Here is a 19,336-nt window from a genome sequence, read left to right on the forward strand (position 1 = left end):
ACATTGCCATACACACACCCCATGTGCTGCTGGGCAGAACACAGTGGGAGAAAAGACACTGAATTTGAGACAGCCTTTTCTTCCATCATTTCCTCACCAGAACCCATAAGTCACCTTGGATGTCCCTTGTCCTCAGTAACAGTGGCAGGAAGGGAGGGGTGAGGGCTCCCTCTCTGGGGGTGTCATTGTGCTTAGAGCCATTTCACCTTTGTGTTGCCTGTAATGAAATTGTGTAAGGTGTTCATTCTCTGCAGGAGGGGCAGCATTCAGCCTCTTCCTCTCTGAAAATGCTGGTTTCCAAGAGTGATGACAGTGGCTGGGCAAGCCCTTTGTCTCCAGTGCCACAGCAGACAGTCACACTGCTTGATCTGCAGGAAATAAGACTGCTTCATTCATCTGTTTGCTTATCCCCTCTGAAACATGCTGTGTTTTATTTCAGTCCAGAGATGGTAATTTATGGAGGGATAAATTTGCTTTAATTAATCTCCGCAAAGACCCCCTTTTTCTTTCATTGTGTAACAGAAAAATGAAGTTTTCACTGAAAGAGGCTCAGTGTATTTTCAGACATTAAGATAAATTGATACATTCATCTGTGGCTGATAGATATAATAATTCTGCTGGAATTGCAAGAATAGAAGGTTTGTTCATAGAACTTATAAAGCTATGACATTGCCTGGTGAGCTTAGAGCTACATTTTTACCTTTAGAAGCAGACTGAGGTCTTGTAGTTAAAGGTGCACTGTCAAATAATTTAAAGCTCTGGCTTTAGGTGTGGGGTACCCACTTCCACATTATTTATTATCTCATGGGAATTCAGATTCTAAGCATGCCAGATTTACAGCCCAGCTTTAACAAAGAATCTGTTCCTGTCCCTGGGTGTTGTGGGTGCAGATACTCTTCTGTACTGCTGGCCTGTGATTCATTGCAATGGATCTGGCCTTCTCAAGCCTCACCAGGAATATGGGACTTCTGGGGGAGGTTTTTTGGGTTTTGGATTTTTTTTTTTCCTTAAGCATATTCTTCTTTTGGCCATTCATGGACTGTGTTTTGCTGGTTTTGCCTTTGTTTTAAAATACAGGGCTCTGTTGCTGAGGGACTGGAAATAAACAAGTTTATTTAGGAACCTCTTGCCTTTCTTTTTAGAAATCATATGTATTTCTGTTATCAGCTGGCTCTGCTTCCTTCTGAGCAGAAATTTTAAAGTAAGCCAACAGTGTTTAACACCTCAGAAAACATTTAGCTAGAGGGTAGATCAAACTCTAGAAACCTTGCACTTTGTATGAAACATGTGCATCAAACATCATTAGAAAACATTGCATGTAGGAGGAACAAAAAAATTGAGGTGAACTTTCAAACCTTAACTGCTGGCTTGTTGTTTTCTGGGTCTTAGCAATCCCTTAAAACAGAAATGTCTAGTTCAGAAATGAAGGAGTTGATCTGTCTATTCCATATTCAAGCAGAAAACAGGCACTGCTTCCTTCTCTTGACCTGTGTGCATCCAGAGCAGCTCAGTGTCTGTGAGCCAGCACTGCTGCGGGTCAGGGTGTTCCTGTCAGGTCACCCCAGACACAGCAGGCAGATCACAGGCTGCAGTGCTAGTTGCAGGTGAATTCCCAGGTGCTGACCTTGAAGTGTGTTCTTGTATTTTGGAGAAAGGGTAAACAAGCATTCACAGCTGTCTCTGTGGGGCATTTGTCACCTTTCCTTTCCGCTGCCTCCTGGTTCCTCTGTTCAGCAGGCTTCATTCAAGTGGGGTTCTTTGCTTTTTTGGAGTCACTTCCTCACCTCTCCTCTCTTGCACTTTTTCCTGGTCTTTTTTTATCTTCCTAATTGTGGAAACAAAACTCAATTCTTTACCCAAAGTTTTAATGGACCTTTCCTCTTCTAAACACAATTTAACAGCTGCCTACGTAAGCGCTTCGTTTTTTTTTTACATAAATGCATTTAATTTGGAGCAGTATGTGTGAAACATTTAAACTGTTCCCTTCTGCAAGTGCTACTTTGTACAGCACTTAGCTACACTCAGTTTTATTTGAGATGATGTTGCCTCTTTTCCAGTATTTTTGTGGCTTCTATTCTGTTTGGCTTACATAAATCTTCACTAAACTGCTTCACGCCTCTCTTCCATAAATAATTAGTCTGTGATGTTTTTTGGTTATGGGGAAACAGAAGAGTAAAAAGGGATATGTGTGACTTGTGTAGGCATAAATATAGATGTACTTTGTATCTCAGATCCAAGTGGTGTGGTTCTCAGTCCTTTAATTGCACAAAGAATGAGAATCCAGAATGTCCCTCTCCAGGTGAAAAATCATTTCAGCTTTAGAAACGTTTGCCTTGTAATTTGGAGATTGTAAAGCCTTCATAAAATGCAAAGAGCTCAGTGCAAACAAGCCAAATTGACAGTTGCCCTGAAAAGAACAATTAAAAGGGAGACGAGCTGGTTAGTACTCGTGGTCTTCAATTCTTGTTTCAGCAATAGGAAAAGAGCCATTGCACTTATTCTGGTCATTGTAGGTCATTGCATTTTTCCAGATCCTTTTCCCAAACCGTCAACATGGATTGCTTCTGATTTCCACAGCTTAAAACATGTTACATGTTTTCCAACAAATCCAAGTGCTCCACAGCTTCTGTTCACATGTGTAATGCCTGCCTCTCCTTTGCCCCATGCCAGCAGCACGTTTCTGATTCCCATTTTGCCCCTGGGCTCTGGCAGATGTGTAGTTTGGGTGCAGCTGCCAAGGGATCCCTTCTGACAGCATTTCTACTTGTGTTGCTGAAGTTAGTGCTGATTGTGAGCCTGCACTGCTTATTCCAGGCACATCCTCACTCCACTTTCCAGCAGCTCACATTTGCCCACACTGGAACAGGCCAGGCATTCTGCTGCTTTTTTTTGGTTTTTTTGTTTTTTGTTTTTTTTTTTTTTAGCCAGTACATGCTGCTTAATTCTAAAGCTCTCAGCTGCAGTACAGGGTGGCTTGTTTCCTATCTGGTGATGCACAGAGCAGTTTCAGACCATTGACTTGAATTTTTTTGCCTCTCTGCACCCTTTTCTTGGTTCAGGTTCCTGAGCAGCCTCCCACCAAGCAGCAGCAGGGAAGTGCTCCTCTCCACTCCCTGAAATGTGGTTATTACAAAGTGCTGTCATTACTCTCAAATGCTGCAGACAGTGAGGATGGGCTCTGCTGGTGTGTGGTGTGTGAGAAGGTGCTGTGCAAACACACAGATCCCAGTGCCTCACGGGCTGCCTTAATCTCTCAGAGAGCACCAAGTCCCAGCAGCAGGAGCAGCTGATGCTTCCAGTATAGAGGATTACAATTTTCCTGAATTATTGCCCTTGCTTTCATCCTCTCAGCTACTTTGTTATAAAGAAAACCCCCTTGACTTATCCTCTGTGCCCTTTTCCTCCCACCTTTCAGTGTGTGCTCACCCAACCAGCCAGCTGCTCTCTGTAGGTCCATCCCATGGTCTTCATTTCTGTCTCTTGCAGAAGCAGCTTTATTTTCAAGGCTTAACTATCCTTTGTGTTTTTTCCCTCTCTTGGGAAGCATTGGCTCATCATGGTGCAGTCTTTGGAAACCATAAACCTTGTATACCCAGATAATTTGTGTTCACACACCAACTGCAGCATTGTATTGTGTGTTTGAGAGGAGAGGTTCAGCTGTCTTACCTGACATTGTTTTCTGAAATTGCAGAAAGGGAATTGGATCAGCATAACATTCCCATGTAGAGAATAGGTGGCATATTATCTGCTGCTCTCACAGCATACCGACTGAATCAAAGGCTCTGGAGTCGCTTTATGAATATGGAGTTACAGCTCTCCAGGCTGCTGGGAAGATGGAAGCAATATCATCAGTGTTAGTTTATTTCCCTTGTGTAGTTTTTATTATTAGGGTGAGATTGTGGCCTTAGCTAAATCTGCTGAGTGTGCCCGTTGACCTCAGTGTAGCCAGGTTTTCTCTTAATTCTGGCAGATCTGTCAGCTGCTGGATTCCAAGCCCAAAACGAAGACTGGCAAAATTGTGCCTGAGGAGGAAGAGAAATTTCCTGTTCCCTCTTGATGAGATCTGATTAGATTATTGTAAGAAGCACTGTCTGCCTGACCGGCTTTAATTCTTGTTCTTACGGCATAAATGGCTGCTTGAAATCAGGTGCAAGTTCAGGCTCTGACGTTTTCTGTCATGTCAGCTGAGGAGTAAGACAAGATGTGTAAAACACCTAGAAGAAACAGGCCTAGAGAAGGCAGTAAGTGAGAGTCAGTGTTGTGGGGAAGGCACGAGGTGCTGCCCCACAGCCCAGCACCATTTCAGCTGTCTGACAGCGCGGTATTTTTAGCAGTGTACGTTCTGGTGTGTCATGCCTGGGAACTGTACTCTTGTTTAAAAACAACCAAATATCACTGAGTGGAAGCATTCCCTCAGCTAGCACACAGCTATTTTGGGTTTGCTTCTCTTGCATTTACTCTTTGACAGACCCCTGGATGCGATTCTCTGACCTTTAGCTCTGGCTTTCTAATGCTTTTGTTAGCTGTGTTTTACCAATGCATATCACGCTCTTTCTCTCTCCCCTTTCTTCCAGTTGTATAGATAAGGACTGGTAATTGTCTTTATGGAGGTTGTAATGAGTTCTGTCACCACACAAAGCAGCTCACTAATAAAATAAATCAAAGCAGCAAGGAATGAATGGAAAGCATGCCTTTAAAATTAGATTTGTACTGCGGGTGCCATACTGTCACTTGCAGCGTGAGGCAACGTTAAAAAGGCACAGAGGTGGCAAAGTACCTTGAAAGGGTCACTGAGCTCTGCTGGTAGGGATTAGGAAGCCTTCCATTGCCTCTATTGCAGCATCGTTTGCAAGTAAATACTGTAAAGCATGAGCAAGAAAGGAGCAAGTCAAACTGATGTTAGGTTTTACTTATTAAGCAACTCAGTTAAGTAGCTTTTCTGATCACATTGCATGTGTTCTGTGATGTTGTCTTCTATGCCTGGAGTCTTGTACCAGCTTGGAGCTCCTGGCCCAACAGTTCTGTCCATCTTCCCCCTCCTGCTGCCTCTGCAGCTCAAGGACAGCTCTATCCTTTCCAGCTGCACCGACTGCAGGGCTCTGCTGCTCAGCTTGCACAGGGACCTCATGTTCCAGAGAAGTGTATTTGTGGTGGCCTGGCTGAAAGCTCTTCCTTAGAGACAGTGCAGGTGAGGCATCCTGTGGGCAGGCAGCAAGGAAAACAAGCTGGTGTTTGCAGCCAGGCTTGTGTGACACCAAAATGCAGCTGCTGTGAACCCCTCAGGTTTCTTGCTGCAGGGTAGTGCAGGTTGTTGAGGAGTGTGTGTGTCTGTGCAACTGAGCTCTGGGCTTCTTCTGCTGCTCCTGAAGGTTTTTATGGTTCCCAGGTCTGTTGCAGCTCTTACAGCCTTGCACAAACCATTTCTGTCCTAGAAACACAAACCATGTCCAAATTCTTGTTTTCTCAGCCTGTTAATTTCCCAGCAGCAAAATCACACTCTGGCCCTTTGCAGCCAAAAGCACAGTCACTGCAGAATAAAAAGCATTTCTAATTCCATAAGAAACTTCACTGAAGCTGAGTGCTAGTTTCTTTTTCATCTCTTCTGCACCAGCCTCTCAGGACACAGCAGGGACAAAAGGAATGAAATTCTGTAGGAGTGTTTGTCAACTTTCTTCTTGTCTCTCTCACCATAACGACATGTAATTAAGTACCTTGAACTTTAGAAGTTGCCCATGAAAAATATTTCTCTAACTGAGAGCAACCAACCTCCATTAGGTTATACGCAGTCAGCAAATGACTGTAATTATTAGGGCCAGCAGTCAGAGCTGAAACTCCAGAGGACTTTAGTGTCAGAGCTAATAATTATGCAGCAGCCTTGGCCAAATATTTCTCTTCTGAGCTAAGTATTTAATATTGTCGCTGTAGAATATTAATGGAATTGCCTGCTATGTGTGAAGCTGTTGACTAAGCTCATTGTACAGTGAACTGTGGTGGCTCAAATTAGCCCCAGTGAACAGCGAGACCAAGAGCACTGCAGCAGCCTGCCCAAAATCCACGGCCTTTGGGGCACTCCCATGGGATCTGGGGACAAACAGAAGGGCAAAGGCAGTGCCTCCCTTCAGGAATTCAGAAAGTCATTTCTTTGGCATTCTAAAGGGTACTTTTTCTTTAAGTATTGATTGGATATTTCTGAGAAATACTGAAATATTTCTTAAACCTAATGAGGTAGATTGGCTGGTTTAGAAAACGCCTCCATTTGTTTCACTTGGACAAAATTACTATATCCATGCTATAAATAAAGAATAAAAGAAAGTTGTTGTAGAGTGCTGGCACAAAGTGAAATCTTCCCAGATGGGGGAGGGAAGCTTTTAGGTCTGCTCTAGACATTAACCAAGCATCAAGGTAGTCATCTCCAACTAGCAGTGTGTTCTAGTGACTTCCTGAGGGCTTTTTTAAAGCTATTTATGTGTTCACCAGGCAGAGATTTCCACTTAATTGTAAGGCTGCAAAAGCAATGAATGAATGTCAGCAATGAAACCATAAAAGAGCAGTAATAACCACGGGAAAAAGTAGCAGTTTCTTCTGATTTCTGGCACTTGAACAGGCTCATGAATTCCCTGGAGCCTTTTGCATAGCACATGACCACCTGTACTAGGGAGATGGCCTCCCTTTTACAGCCTCGTTACACAACCTACACCCAGGGTTTTTTATGGCAGCCCAGTTTAACTATTGTGGTTGCTATTGCTGTAATAACATATATCAGTTTATAGTGAGGTGTGTGCTATTTTCTCATTGCTTGGATTTTTTTTTTCCCTGTTCTTTTCTGTATAGAAGGCTTGAGAGCACTTGTGCTAAATCAAAGCTTGCTGAATGGCTCTAAGCAGGTTGTTATAGGATTTGGGACTAAGGCAAGGAAGGGAGGGGATTTGGGAAGAGCGTACTTTAATGTAAAAATCTGGGTTAAGTTTCTTTATTACTTGGAAGTCTTTTCTTTTGTGTTTTCCTCCATAAAGCCAAGACTGAATGTGTTTCTCTGCTGTCCCACAGGTATGGATGTGTGGAGGTCGCATGGAGGACATCCCTTGCTCTAGAGTTGGTCATATCTACAGGAAATATGTTCCATACAAGGTTCCCACAGGAGTCAGCCTGGCAAGGGTAAGTGGCAGTGGCATTCCCCACAGCAGGAGTCTGACTGCAGAGTGACTGTGCTGTTGTCTACTCTCACCCACAATGGGAGGCAAACGTAGGGGGTTTTGGCTGTAATTTGCACTTGTACAGTGCAAGCTGAGCAGTTTTGCAGTGGTGGATGTGTAGCATAAAGAGAAGAGAGCCCAGGGAGCTGCAGATGTGTGTGTGAACAGCTGCCATGCTCCAGACATCAGCCACTGCTGGGTGCTGGGCAGGGACTTTGTGATCAGGCTGGCTATAAAAACAAGATATGGCTTTATTTGTATAATAACTTCAGTCATTTTATAGCTGTGCTCTCTAAGAGCAGCAAGCTTCAGCGTGGTGATTGGTTTTGGTGATTGAAAGACCTCTCAGCTTCAAGCATCACAGACCACTGAATGGGCAAGCTGTAATTTTCCACAATGGAATGTTCTGTGCCATCTTACTTCTTAATCTAGTGTAGCCCAAAGAAGAAAGAGCTTTCATCTATCCTGCACTGGGTTTCTCTAGCTAATTTTCAAATTGAGGAGGGATTGCATTGCCCTCTGGTGGGAGAAAAACATCCTAGGAGCAGGAAGACTGCAAAACTAAAAACCTCGGAGAGTTGCCCCGCTGTTCTGAAATCTCAAGGCTTGCACAGTGTTACAATGATTTAATGGCATCACCCAGTTACAGATTTGGATTAATTCCTCAGCCCAGCAATGACCCAACAGAGCACTCTCCTGTCTGTGCCATCTCTTCAGGAGGGAGCTGTACTTCTTTTGACTCATAGTATTGTGATTTCAAGTATTTGGCTCTTTTGTACTCCCACAGTGCTGGAAGGAGACAGCAGAAAGGTAGGAAAGGCTGTTTCTTGGCATCTTAACAGACACCTTGAGGTAAACACCTGCTCCTGTTGTGTGCAGGTTGCATTTGGGGCAGGATCAGCACACTGCTCACTCGTAGCTTCCTAACTTTTTTGGTGGTAAATGATCACTGCTGGACTGAGCAGCTTTGGGTGAGGAGTCACAACTGCACATGGCACATTACCGAGGGGCACCAAGAATGTGCCTGATGTTGCCAGAGAACAGCCCAAGGTCCAGCACTCTCAAGGGCGCTGTGACAAGCAGGTTGTCTTGAGTGGGTGGTGTTTGTTGCTGTCTTGGAGCTGCACAGGGGATTAAGCTTTACAGTAATATATGAAATGTGCTGCTGCCACAAGGTAAAGCCCTTTGCTTCTGTTCTGAAGGGTCGTCGCCTCAAAGCTCTGTATTCCTGAGATATCTCAGAGTTTTACCAAAGAAAATGGAAAAATAGTGCTAAGAAAGAGTATTGTGAACTAGAGCTTTTCAGAAGGGAGTACTTCAAATCCCATTTCTAGATGGAAATAAAAGATGCAATAAGAAGGATTTAAGAAAGCAGCTTTTTGTCAGAGACCTTTGAAAGTCCTGTGGTATTTACCAGCATCATGCTCTGACTAGTTTCCTTACAGAAAAAAAGGGAAAAAAAAGCAACTTTTGATTAATGTTGTTTTTCTTAGCCACAAGGAACTAGATATAATGGCCAAGTGCCAGCATTCTGTTTTGACCTCAACTGAAAATATCTTTCTAAAAGTCCCTTGGAACTACAGAGTAATAAAAATAATCTTTGTCCTGAAGCTGGAGAGAAAGAGTGGATGTGAATGAAAATCCTTTCTGAGCAAAAACATGCGAGCTGCTCTGAATGCTAATGGTGGTTTGTGCAGCACTCTCAAGTGGTTTCCCCTCTCGTTCTCCCCCACAGAACCTGAAGAGGGTGGCTGAGGTGTGGATGGATGAATATGCAGAGTACATTTACCAGCGCAGACCCGAGTACCGGCACCTCTCTGCGGGCGACGTCGCCGCTCAGAAGGAGCTTCGCAACAACCTCAACTGCAAAAGCTTCAAGTGGTTCATGAACGAGGTTGCCTGGGACTTGCCAAAGTTCTACCCACCAGTGGAGCCTCCAGCAGCTGCCTGGGGAGAGGCAAGTTTGTGCTCTGACATCTGCAGTGAGCAGACAGGCTGCAGTTTGGTTTTTTAAGGCTGCCCATGTGCCTCAGTTGCTGTGAGTAAGGTGCGAGCGAGTGTTTAAAAGATCTGCTTGATGTTTCAAAACCCAGAACTCCTCTACCATTGCACTGGCCTGATCAAAGCAGGCAGTTGGGCAGGCAGCTGCTTCTATTAGTGCACAGCTCCAACGAGAATAGAGACTTGGCTTGTTCTGCGTGTTGTGTATTCAGTAGAAAGCAGAATATGCCAGAGGGAGGATTAGATTAGGGAGAGGCGGCAGCTGAGCAATAGTGAAATCTTGCATTTCCAGAGGGCTTCACAACTGTGTTGAGCCACTCTTGTCCTTAGCTTTCCCATGTGAAAGACAGGAAAACCATCCATATTTTTGAAAGTCAGCTGTGTTGTATATATAGAATCCCCCCAGGAGCAAGGCTGTGAATTGTTACACGGAACTGTTGTGGCTGAGTGTTTTGGGTCGCTTAAAGAATAACTGGCAAAGGTGTTGGCAAAAGCAGGTGTAATATGAAAGTGAAAGCATGACAAAGATTATTGGTAAGGTTCACTCCACTACTTTGTAGAGGGTTAAAGTGTGGCATTCGCATTCTCTGGACAGAGAGACATAATTCTGTCTCTTAGGAGAAGCACAGAGAGAAAAAGAGAAAACAATCTTTAGCTCTGCTCCTTTGTTTTCTCCATGTGGAATTTGGTATGGAGATTGTTTACCTGAAGTGATTGCTGGATTGGATTCTGCTGAAGGTTGTTTGGGTTCAATGACCAATTGGATCCAGCTATGTCTCAGACTCTCAGCAGAGAAGTCACGAGTTATTAGTTAGTTGATAGGTAAGTAAGAAGTATGTGTGTAGAATAGGATAGTCTCTCTTTAAATAGTATATTAATGTAATATAGTATAGTTTTAATAAAGCTATCCTTCAGCCTTCTGATCTGGAGCCAGACATCATCATTTCTTCCCTGTCGGGGTTGCCTTTTTTACTATATTAAAGCACACAGAGAAAAAGCAAACTAAAATCTAAAATCAATTAATCTAAAAATGAAATCAATCAAAAATTACCTGTGTGAAGGCTGAGGATGGAAAAGGGTAAGGATAAAAAAGAATAAGGGAGATCCTCTCATGGGGTCACAAGGTTCAGAGTGGACCCCCTTACTAAACTTAGCTCTGAACTCAACCAATAGTTTAAGCCTAACAGTTTAACAGCACTTAAACTTAACAGCACTTAATCTATAGCTTAAGTTAAACAATTCAACAAAAGATTCATGTAGAATTTACTACAGCACAAGAGTAACTCACAAATCTAAAGTACTTAAGGATCCAGAAGAGCAACATTCATTGTACATTTGCTATAGCATATTCACACTAGCACAGACTTAAGGGAGGATGTGCAAGGTATAGACCTGTGGAAAATGGCACCACCAGACAGCCCAGCCCACAGTGGGCTCTGCAGTCCTGTCACTGCTAGGTTTTGCTGTGTGCTGGGGATACCACTGGGTCCCATTTTCAGTTCTGTGCTTTCTTCCAGCTGTTACTGGCCAGCTCACACTCAAGAGTTAAGAGAGGAATCTTAAAAACTATCTTCATACAAATACTGCTGCAATTTGAGACAATTTGAGCTTTCTTTCCTGGTAGGAGTAGAAGATTCAGTGATTAATTCACTATTTCAGATACGCAATGTGGGAACTGGACTGTGTGTGGATACTAAGCATGGAGCCCTGGGATCCCCACTGAGGCTGGAAAACTGCGTGAAGGACAGAGGAGAGGCAGCATGGAACAACGTGCAGGTAACACCCTGATAAATCATCAGCCCCTAAATCTGGGCAGGGACAGGTTCCAAGGACCAGTGCTGAAGGAAGGCCATTCAGAGCTGTCAGGTGCACCACAAGGCTCACGTGCTGATTGTACTTTGGTACAGGATGTGGCTTGTGCTTGTGGCACAGGGGGGTTTGGAGCCTGGCAGATGGTGTAGAGCTTTTACCTCTACTTTGAAGTTCTCAGAGTGAACAAAAGAAATGACAAGAAAACAGTGTGCCAAAACAATAAACCAGTAAGAAGGCAGCTGTAATATGTAACAAAGTGAATATTAACTTCAAAGGTTGTGCTGAAAGAAGTGATAGAGGAGCATCATGCATATTAATGAACCTGCAGGAGCATTCAATAACTGTTCACTATCATCCTCCTGACAGGAGGCAAATGCATTATAAACACCCAACCATTGCTGGAGAGATGAAACCAGCCAGGTTATAGATTCACCCTCTCAACATATGAGGTGCCAGAAACGACAGCTTTATTGTAACAGAAGGGAGGAAAATATTAGTTTGTCTAAACTGTAGCAGCTGAGCTGAGAAAGAATCAAGAAAACAATGCCTCTATTACAGAGCCATGCATAACTCTTCAGGGAATGGCTTCAGTAGTAGGAGACAGAGGGTTGTTGCATATCAATTTGATGCGTGAAAAATAGAAACAAAACCAATTTACTCAGGCACAGTCCAAAGCTAAGCCTCTGTTGTGTCAGGAGGATCTTGAAAATTAGTTTTGGCTTATGTTTAGGAAGAGAATGTGGTTTGAACTTCTGAGTAGCGTTGAGTCTAAATGATTGTGGTAATTTCTGTCTCAAGAGGGATTTAAAAGACAGCCAAGAACAAAGTAGTTTCTTTGTGCAAAAGTTTTTGGCCACACTGCTTCAAATAGCAGCACCTTGATCATTACTTGTCTTTCTGAGTGCCCCAGGAGAGATCTCTGAGGAGAACTATTCCTCCAGCTGACTCCAAAGGAGCCTCCAGAACAGCTTTTTCCTTACAGACTGGAAGGGAGGCGTGCTGGCTGGCAGCCCTGCAGAAGCAAATGGGCTAGTGCTGCCCTTTCATCAGAGCACAGCATTGCCAGGCATAGGTTGTGCTCAGTTACTGGAGTTAAAACTCTTCCTCTGCTCTGTAGAGTCCCTCCTTCATTTCACCTGAGAGTGCTGAGAGTTCATTGCAGGGTCAGTAGAAGGGAGCGTCAGGAAGCAACGCCCGAGTGTTTGCCCTTCCTGCACTCCGGTGGGTGGGGTGGGAAGCTGTGGCTCCTGGTCTCTTGTCCCAGGAGCGTGGGACAATTTCTCAAGGTGACTGCAGGCTGCCTGTGCAGACTCTGGTGTTGACTGCCAGCGTTAACTCCAAGCTGCTGGAGCGCTCTGGCTTTTTTGCTGGCTGGGAAGGGCTGTAATTGGTCAGCTGCTCACTTAATCCTTGATGTATGTCTGCATTGCAGAGATATCCAGGGCTGCTCTGGTACCCAGGCTGACCAGCATGGCTGGCTGCAGCAGCACAATCTCGTTTCACATGCTGTGTGACAGCTGGTACAGAGTCCCCTGGTCAGCAGTCCTAGGCCCCAGAGACAGGAGGAGTTTTTCCTCTAGAAGATACTGTCCTTCCCTTGAAGCCATCCCCACCCTGTGGGCACAGGGAACAGCATTCTGCTGGTGAAAGTATTGTGACCAGCCATGCTGAGGGTCCTGTTTGTCCTGACAGGTGTTCACCTTCAGCTGGAGAGAGGACATCCGTCCAGGGGATCCTCAGCACACCAAGAAGTTTTGTTTTGATGCCATTTCCCACAGCAGCCCTGTGACCCTCTATGACTGTCATGGAATGAAGGGGAACCAGCTCTGGAGATACCGAAAAGTGAGTCTGTGTGTGTGGGTGCACTCTCATCTAAGGTGTCAAATTGCCTGAGGCGCTTACGTTTCCTGAAAATGTCACCACAATGTTTTATTCCTTCTCTTAATGTAGCTGTAATAAGAGAATCTGCAGACAGCCTGATGTCATTGTACCATTGATTAAAAAGAGGTGACTCCCCTGTTTCACTGGTTAGAAAGGTGAGGACCCCAGGGCTCCTGAGCAGAGGACACTGTCTGTGCAGTGTCCCCACAGCTGACGTGAGGTGATGCAACACCCTTCTGTTTGCAGAGAGGTGTTCTGAGAGTGGTTTGTTCTGAGCTGCAATGTCCTGCCAAAAGTAGATAAGGATTTATTCATCCTCCTACTAAGCAATGCTATTGTAGGCCACAGGTAAGTAAATTCTTGTCTAAGTGCCTGTCCTAGTCCTTGCAATCTGCTGGCAGAGTGCCTGAGAGGGATGCAGCAGGATTCCAGCAAGAGCCCTGGGAAGCTTTAGAGAGTCCCAGTGCAGGTGTGAGGATTGGGCTGCATTCTCTTGGAAGGGGTGGGAATGAACCCAGATACTTGTCAACCAGTTAAGTGTGAACAACTTCAGATACACCCAAGTGACGTAATAGCTTGCCTAGGTTTTTAAGACTTCTTTCTGTTGGTTTTAAAACTACTTTTCTTCTCCACTTAAGCAACCTCACATCAAATTTCTCTCCTGCAGGACAAGACCCTCTACCACCCAGTCAGCAGCAGCTGTATGGACTGCAGTGAGAGTGATCGAAAGATCTTTATGAATAGCTGCAATCCTTCATCTCCAACCCAGCAGTGGATATTTGAACACACAAACTCAACCATCTTGGAAAAATTTAACAGAAATCTTGATCTTTAAAAGACTGAGAGAAAATATATATATATTTTACAATTATAGTTTTTACTGGGGAGGGTTACAAAAAAAATTTTTAATACTTTTTTTTAAACACTTAATGAAGGTAAAAGGGAGAATCTCAGGAGAAGGTTAACTAGCAGGCCAGTCTTTATTGTGAAGATGCTGCATCCTTCTCTTCTGGGGATGGTGGAATTTTAAAGGCTTTGCCAGAGCCACTTCTGTGCTGAGACTGAACAGAAACTCTGTTTTTAGAGGAGTCTGAATGTGTTTCAAATGGCGCTTTTCTTTTTTTACCTTTTTTTGTTTTATTTCCCACTGGGGTCTAGTGTTAAATGATTTTGTTATCCAGGACCCTGCAGAACTTTCTGTAGCTGCTATACCACCCACTGAAGCATTCCCAAATAGGTGCTTTATCTTCCAAACTCCATATAAGTAAAATATTGAAGACAAGATTTAAGCCTCCAATCAAAAAAAAAGAAGAAAAAAAAAAGCCCATTATTGTAAAATGAAATGTGTATTTCTTTGCCCTGAACCAAATATATTTCAAACAGGTTGAGTATTATTACTTTCCAAATCATAGCTCTGATGAAGGAATGAGCTCTAGTGGAAGTGCAGCCAAGTGTTGGGAATATGGCTGTTGTTATTAGCCATGAGGAATCTGGGTTTCTGGTCCATTCACTTTGCAGTCAGTTTGTCACTCACTGTTGAATCTTCAAGGTGAAAGATTAGCAGAGGGTTTTTTAATAATCACTGTTCTTACAGATAAAGACTTTATGCTAAAAGCCTTTGGATATCAGGTTCCAAATTTGCCTCTTATAACCCTTTTAGCATAGACATCTCTAGGATTTCTGAGTTAAATCTACTGCGTGAAGACAATTTCCATTCTTCCTTTAGAGGTTTGAAGGCTAAGTTAATTTACAGTTGGTGTGAGCAGATTAATTCAGGATAATAAAGTCAGGGCTGAGATTGGCCATTGGTCTTTATCCATTTGTTCATCAGTCTGTAGTTTCTTGAGTCCTGTGGTCAGTGGTGTTCTAGCCTTGTGGAAACGTGCTATTAATCTCTCCTCATTTCCCAGCACCCACAGCACTGTACAGTTTACTGTGACTGGAAATCTGTTTGCTTTAGCAGAGATGTGGAACTGATTGACCCATTTTCCTGGTACCCTCTCTTTTGTGCAGCAAGTGAGCAGTGCAAGGTGTTACCCCTTCTGGTTTGGCTGTGGGATCTGCCAGACAGTGAACCAGGATTGTCTCATCCTAGGAGCTGGAATGTACTGACACTAAAGAATGAATGGAGGATCATTGGTTCAAATCTATCTGAAGCAAGTATTTTTAAAAAATCTGGTTTCAAATGAAGTTGTTGCAAAAACAGGTTTACTGGTTCCCCTGACTTAGTCTTGTACTGAAGGGAGCGGTGACATTCTCTGGTAGAAGCTGTGAATGATGATGCAGTGAACAGATGCTGTGTAAATTAATAAACAGGATTCCTTTGCCAGGAATTGCCCAGCTCCTTGGTTTGTCTAGCTGCCCATGCAGGGGTGTTGCAAGAGCAGGTAGCAGGCACCCAGCTCTCGGGTGATGGGGATGGGACCCCTGTGGGATGCTTGATGAGCATTGCCCCTCCTCAGAGGGGCAGGGAAGCTCTGCTCTGGGGTGTCTTTCATGTGAAGGCAAGGAATTGCTACCCTAGTGTCCCAAAACAAGCAGGGTAACTCTCTCTGCAGAGCTCCAGATGCAAAAAGCCCTTTTGTTGCCAATTGTAGGGTTGTGTCCCATGTTTCAGATGTGTTGGAGGCCATGTGGTGCTGTGCCTGGCAGCTGGGAGCAAACAAGAACACAGCTGTCTGCCCCCAAACTCTCCAGTTTTGTGTAGGAGGCTCAGAATCGTTTCCACCTCTCTCATCCACACAGCTGAGGCCACATCTGACCTTAGCTGGTCCATGTAGCCATGGAGAACAGGAAACATGGCCACTGCATTTGCAGCTGGGACCGGGCTTTCCAAATTTTGATGTCTAAGGTTTTGGGAATGAAGAAAGAAAAAACAGCCCTAGACTTCCCTTATGACAGTTCTGCAGCAGTATTAGATGGAAGTGAGACCAGCTTCAAGCAGAGTTGACATCTTATGTTCTCAGTTACTACAGTATGTCTGTCATTAGGATCCCTTTGCATTTCTGTGGGAGCCAGAGTCACCTTCCAGCACTTTGTGTTTGACTGCTGCTTTCCCTAAGTTATTAATGCTCTCATTAGCAGAGTAGTGCTGACTGTGGAGCCACTAGATGGCCTGACTAGATGTCTTTATGAATGTTTTAATGCCTGTGGAACAAGAAGCTGTTTGTCCATGAACAGTGCTAGTTTTTTATAACTGGGACACAATCAGCATATTCTATAAATGGACTGTAGGTTGTTCTGCTTGCAGGTTGCAGCTTTGTGTGTCTTAGTTTTCTAATGAGAGGATTAGCTTCTGTTTCTAAACTGCATGGCTTGCTTTGTACTTGGGCTCACCTTGTGAAGGGAGCCCTCGCTTGGCTCACTGGATTCTTCCTTCAGAGAGAGCTGCAGCAATGAACAGGTCTTTTACCACTCGGTAATCTTAATTTGGAGAGAAAGGTCAGCTCTTAGCAGCTTGCACCAACAGATTAGGCAATAATTGAGGCAATTCCTGTTTGACAACCCACCACCAGTACACAGAAACCAGAGATTTAGTGTCAGTGGTTGTACCAGATCCATCTCAGTGTGGTTGATCTCTTTTCTGAAGGTTTGGGGTCTGAGTGTGGCAAAAGCCTCACGAATTCTGTACACTTCTGACTAGCTCACTGGGCTTTGAGCTATTAATTATTTGCATCAGTTACACTTTTCAGTACCCTAGAGGCTTTGTTGACTAATGCAAAGACTTAATATTAGCCAACCATCCACTGATTGAGAAATATAAGCTGTATTTTATCATCTGCATCTTTAACTGAGCCTTTGCAGGGCAATCTGGTTAATGATTCCAATTACTTTTGGTTATTTGTAAGCAAAATCACTAAAGCATGAGTACATAATCAAATCTTCACATCTGCATGCAAGTCAAGACTGGAGATTAAATACTGGTGATTATCTAATGCCAAATACATGTTTTCATGTTTCCCCCCCAAAGGTATTGAAACACCCCTCTCTTCATGGCTGCATAAGTTTTGCTGCTTTTAAGTATCAGAATCCCAGACAACAGGGTGTGTGTTATGTTGCATAAAAATACTTTGATTTGCTCTTGAAGCTGTTGTTGATCTATACTGGTGCTAATCTCTAAGGCCTACAGACAGTAAATAGGTTTGGGGCTCTCATGTGTGCAAGGTGTCTTTTCTCATACCTAGGAAATTAATTCTCTTTTTCAAACCACAGTAGAAGAAAGTGTGAGCCTTCCTGAAAGGGGAATACAGCATTGATTAAAATAAAGATGTGCCTTTTTAAATGTAAATGTACAGCAAATGCTTAAACTTGAACCATTTCCTAGTGCCTTGCTGGACAAGAGAGGAGAGGGGAAGGGGTTGGGGGATAAGGATGTAAGAGAAAGCTTGACTCCTGCAGGGTTTGTGTGTGGCTTTTTTTTTTTTTTAATGTCTTCAGTGCAAAATTTGTGTGAACGACAGTAATTCAGAAGCTCCCGGGTTCCCTCTGTTAAATCGATATGGTTAATGACTCTGGGGAGGTTTGTCACTCCTAATAGGAAGACTTGGAAAGGTTGGCAGCTTCCTCTGGGTGTGCTGTAACAGCTGAAGCTGTACTGGAAGATGTCTTGGTTAGCTGCTGGATGTTTCACCTCATGGTGAAGGCTCATGCAGGATCCTGCATTTTATTTTCTAAGTATGCAAATCACAAATAATCCCAAAAGCAGATAAAATCTCTAGCAGAAGTGTCTTTCAGAAGAAGTTGATGCTTTCCATCAATGGGAAACTTTTTCAAGAGTGTATTAAAATCTCAAATACAGAAGTAGCAAGAAAGCAATTTCTCAGCCTAACTTTCCTCGTGGTTGGTTTTACAGCAGTCTGTGCACGGGGCTTTGCTTTCCTTTACTACTGGAGTGTTCCAGTCAGCAGACTTTCCTTCTCCCTGCTGCACTGAGATCAGTGACCTGAGAGTCAAACAGGCACCAGCAGCATTGCAGGAGCACAGTGCTCTGGGGCTGTGACAGCAGCTCTGCTGGCTCACATCACCCAGGGGAGACGTCTCCTAACAGTCAGATTGGGCAATCATGGAACTGCCAGGTTCTTCAAGGGAGAAGATTTTATTCTAAATTGTCTTTCAGGATACAGACAGGGACTTAGTGTGAGTTTGTGGGTTAGGGTTAGGATTCACCTTTAAGTGCTTAATTTTCTGACCTAATGAGTGTTGAGTCCAGATTTTAAAACAAGCTGGAAATCCTCACCTGGTTCAAGTGGAGAGAGATGCAGTGGGTGGAGAATGGGAAATGAGATCTGAAATTGCCATCAGCATTCAACACAGACTCATCAATTCATTTCATATTCCTCATTAACCAGTCAGATTGATTTATTCACATTATAAATTTGAAGTGTAACCAAAATAAGCTCACCTCCTGCTCTGATTTCTACTTTGTAATGCCATGCTTTAGTTTGGAGGATCTGTATGGAACTAGGCAATGATAGATCATGGAAACCCTAAAGAAAAGCCTGTGTCTGTTTTTGACTCTGCCTCTGCTAGCTGAGTACACTCCTTAATTGACTGCATTTGAGCTTTCTTGATGCTTCTGTATGACCCAAAAGACTTAAATTATTCCAGCAGTTGTGAGTGATTTGGGAGTTTTATATAAAGCCATTGGATCAATGTGGTTTTAAATATACTAGTTCAACTCATGGAGAAAAGTCTTAATCCCTGGTAGTGAGCAAACAAATGTGAACTTCAACCACAAAACAAGATAAAAACTGATCAAGCTAACAGCCTGAAACCTTAGCCCTTACAATAACAGCAACAAATAGCTTTAGCCTCTAGGGTGGAGAAGGGAATTGGTTTCAAAATGCATTCTCTAGGATCTCGGTGATTAGGTCTAAGTTTGTCTGTACCTTGTACTGCATGCGTTTCTCTGTAAAACTGGATGGTGCCTCTTGAATCAGTGTGTATTTATTTTGTGCGTATTAGGAGCAACAGCCTAATATCTGGGGGTGGTAAAGGACTTGTAGCACTTTAATGTAGTAGCTTTCATAAATTGGGAATCATTGATAGAATGCCTAGTGTTTTTAAAGTTGAATGGACTTCCTTTTATAATATATTTAAAATAAATTTTTAATGTGTTTTCTGAAAACTGTGTACGCAGACGTGACTGTCCCTGCCTGTTTTGCTCCAGTGATTGATTTCTCTTCTTGTGAGAATAAACTCAGCTGCCCTGGTGTGGTGTTTCCACAGCACAGATTTCCTGTCACTCCATGCCCAGTGGCGCAATCCTGAAGGAACCAAGGCTGTAGTGGACGACTTGTGCCCAGGTAGGACACCCCTGGGGTGGACTGGCCTTGGCAGGGCACACTGGGGTGCCCAGAGGAATGGAGAAAACCCAGCTGTGACTCTTCTTTCTCTGTCTGTTGGCCTTGGGAGTGACTGCTGGGAGATCCATCCCCACCCCTTGGTTT

The 19,336-nt window shown here is 43.7% G+C and overlaps 1 protein-coding gene across 1 annotated transcript in view; it reads left to right on the forward strand.

Annotated features, from left to right (window-relative positions):
• Nucleotides 1–19,115, forward strand: part of GALNT10 (polypeptide N-acetylgalactosaminyltransferase 10) — an 81,257-nt gene extending 62,142 nt beyond the window's left edge. The window contains exons 8-12 of the mRNA XM_053991156.1: nt 7,048–7,155; nt 8,929–9,150; nt 10,854–10,970; nt 12,699–12,848; nt 13,555–19,115. Of these exons, the coding sequence (XP_053847131.1) occupies nt 7,048–7,155; nt 8,929–9,150; nt 10,854–10,970; nt 12,699–12,848; nt 13,555–13,722 (765 nt within the window). The 3' untranslated portion in view covers nt 13,723–19,115. The remainder of the gene's footprint in view (nt 1–7,047; nt 7,156–8,928; nt 9,151–10,853; nt 10,971–12,698; nt 12,849–13,554) is intronic.
• Nucleotides 19,116–19,336: the final 221 nt, after the last annotated feature.

This window comes from Vidua macroura, chromosome 15 (genome assembly GCF_024509145.1).
Source record: "Vidua macroura isolate BioBank_ID:100142 chromosome 15, ASM2450914v1, whole genome shotgun sequence".
NCBI lineage: Eukaryota > Metazoa > Chordata > Aves > Passeriformes > Viduidae > Vidua > Vidua macroura.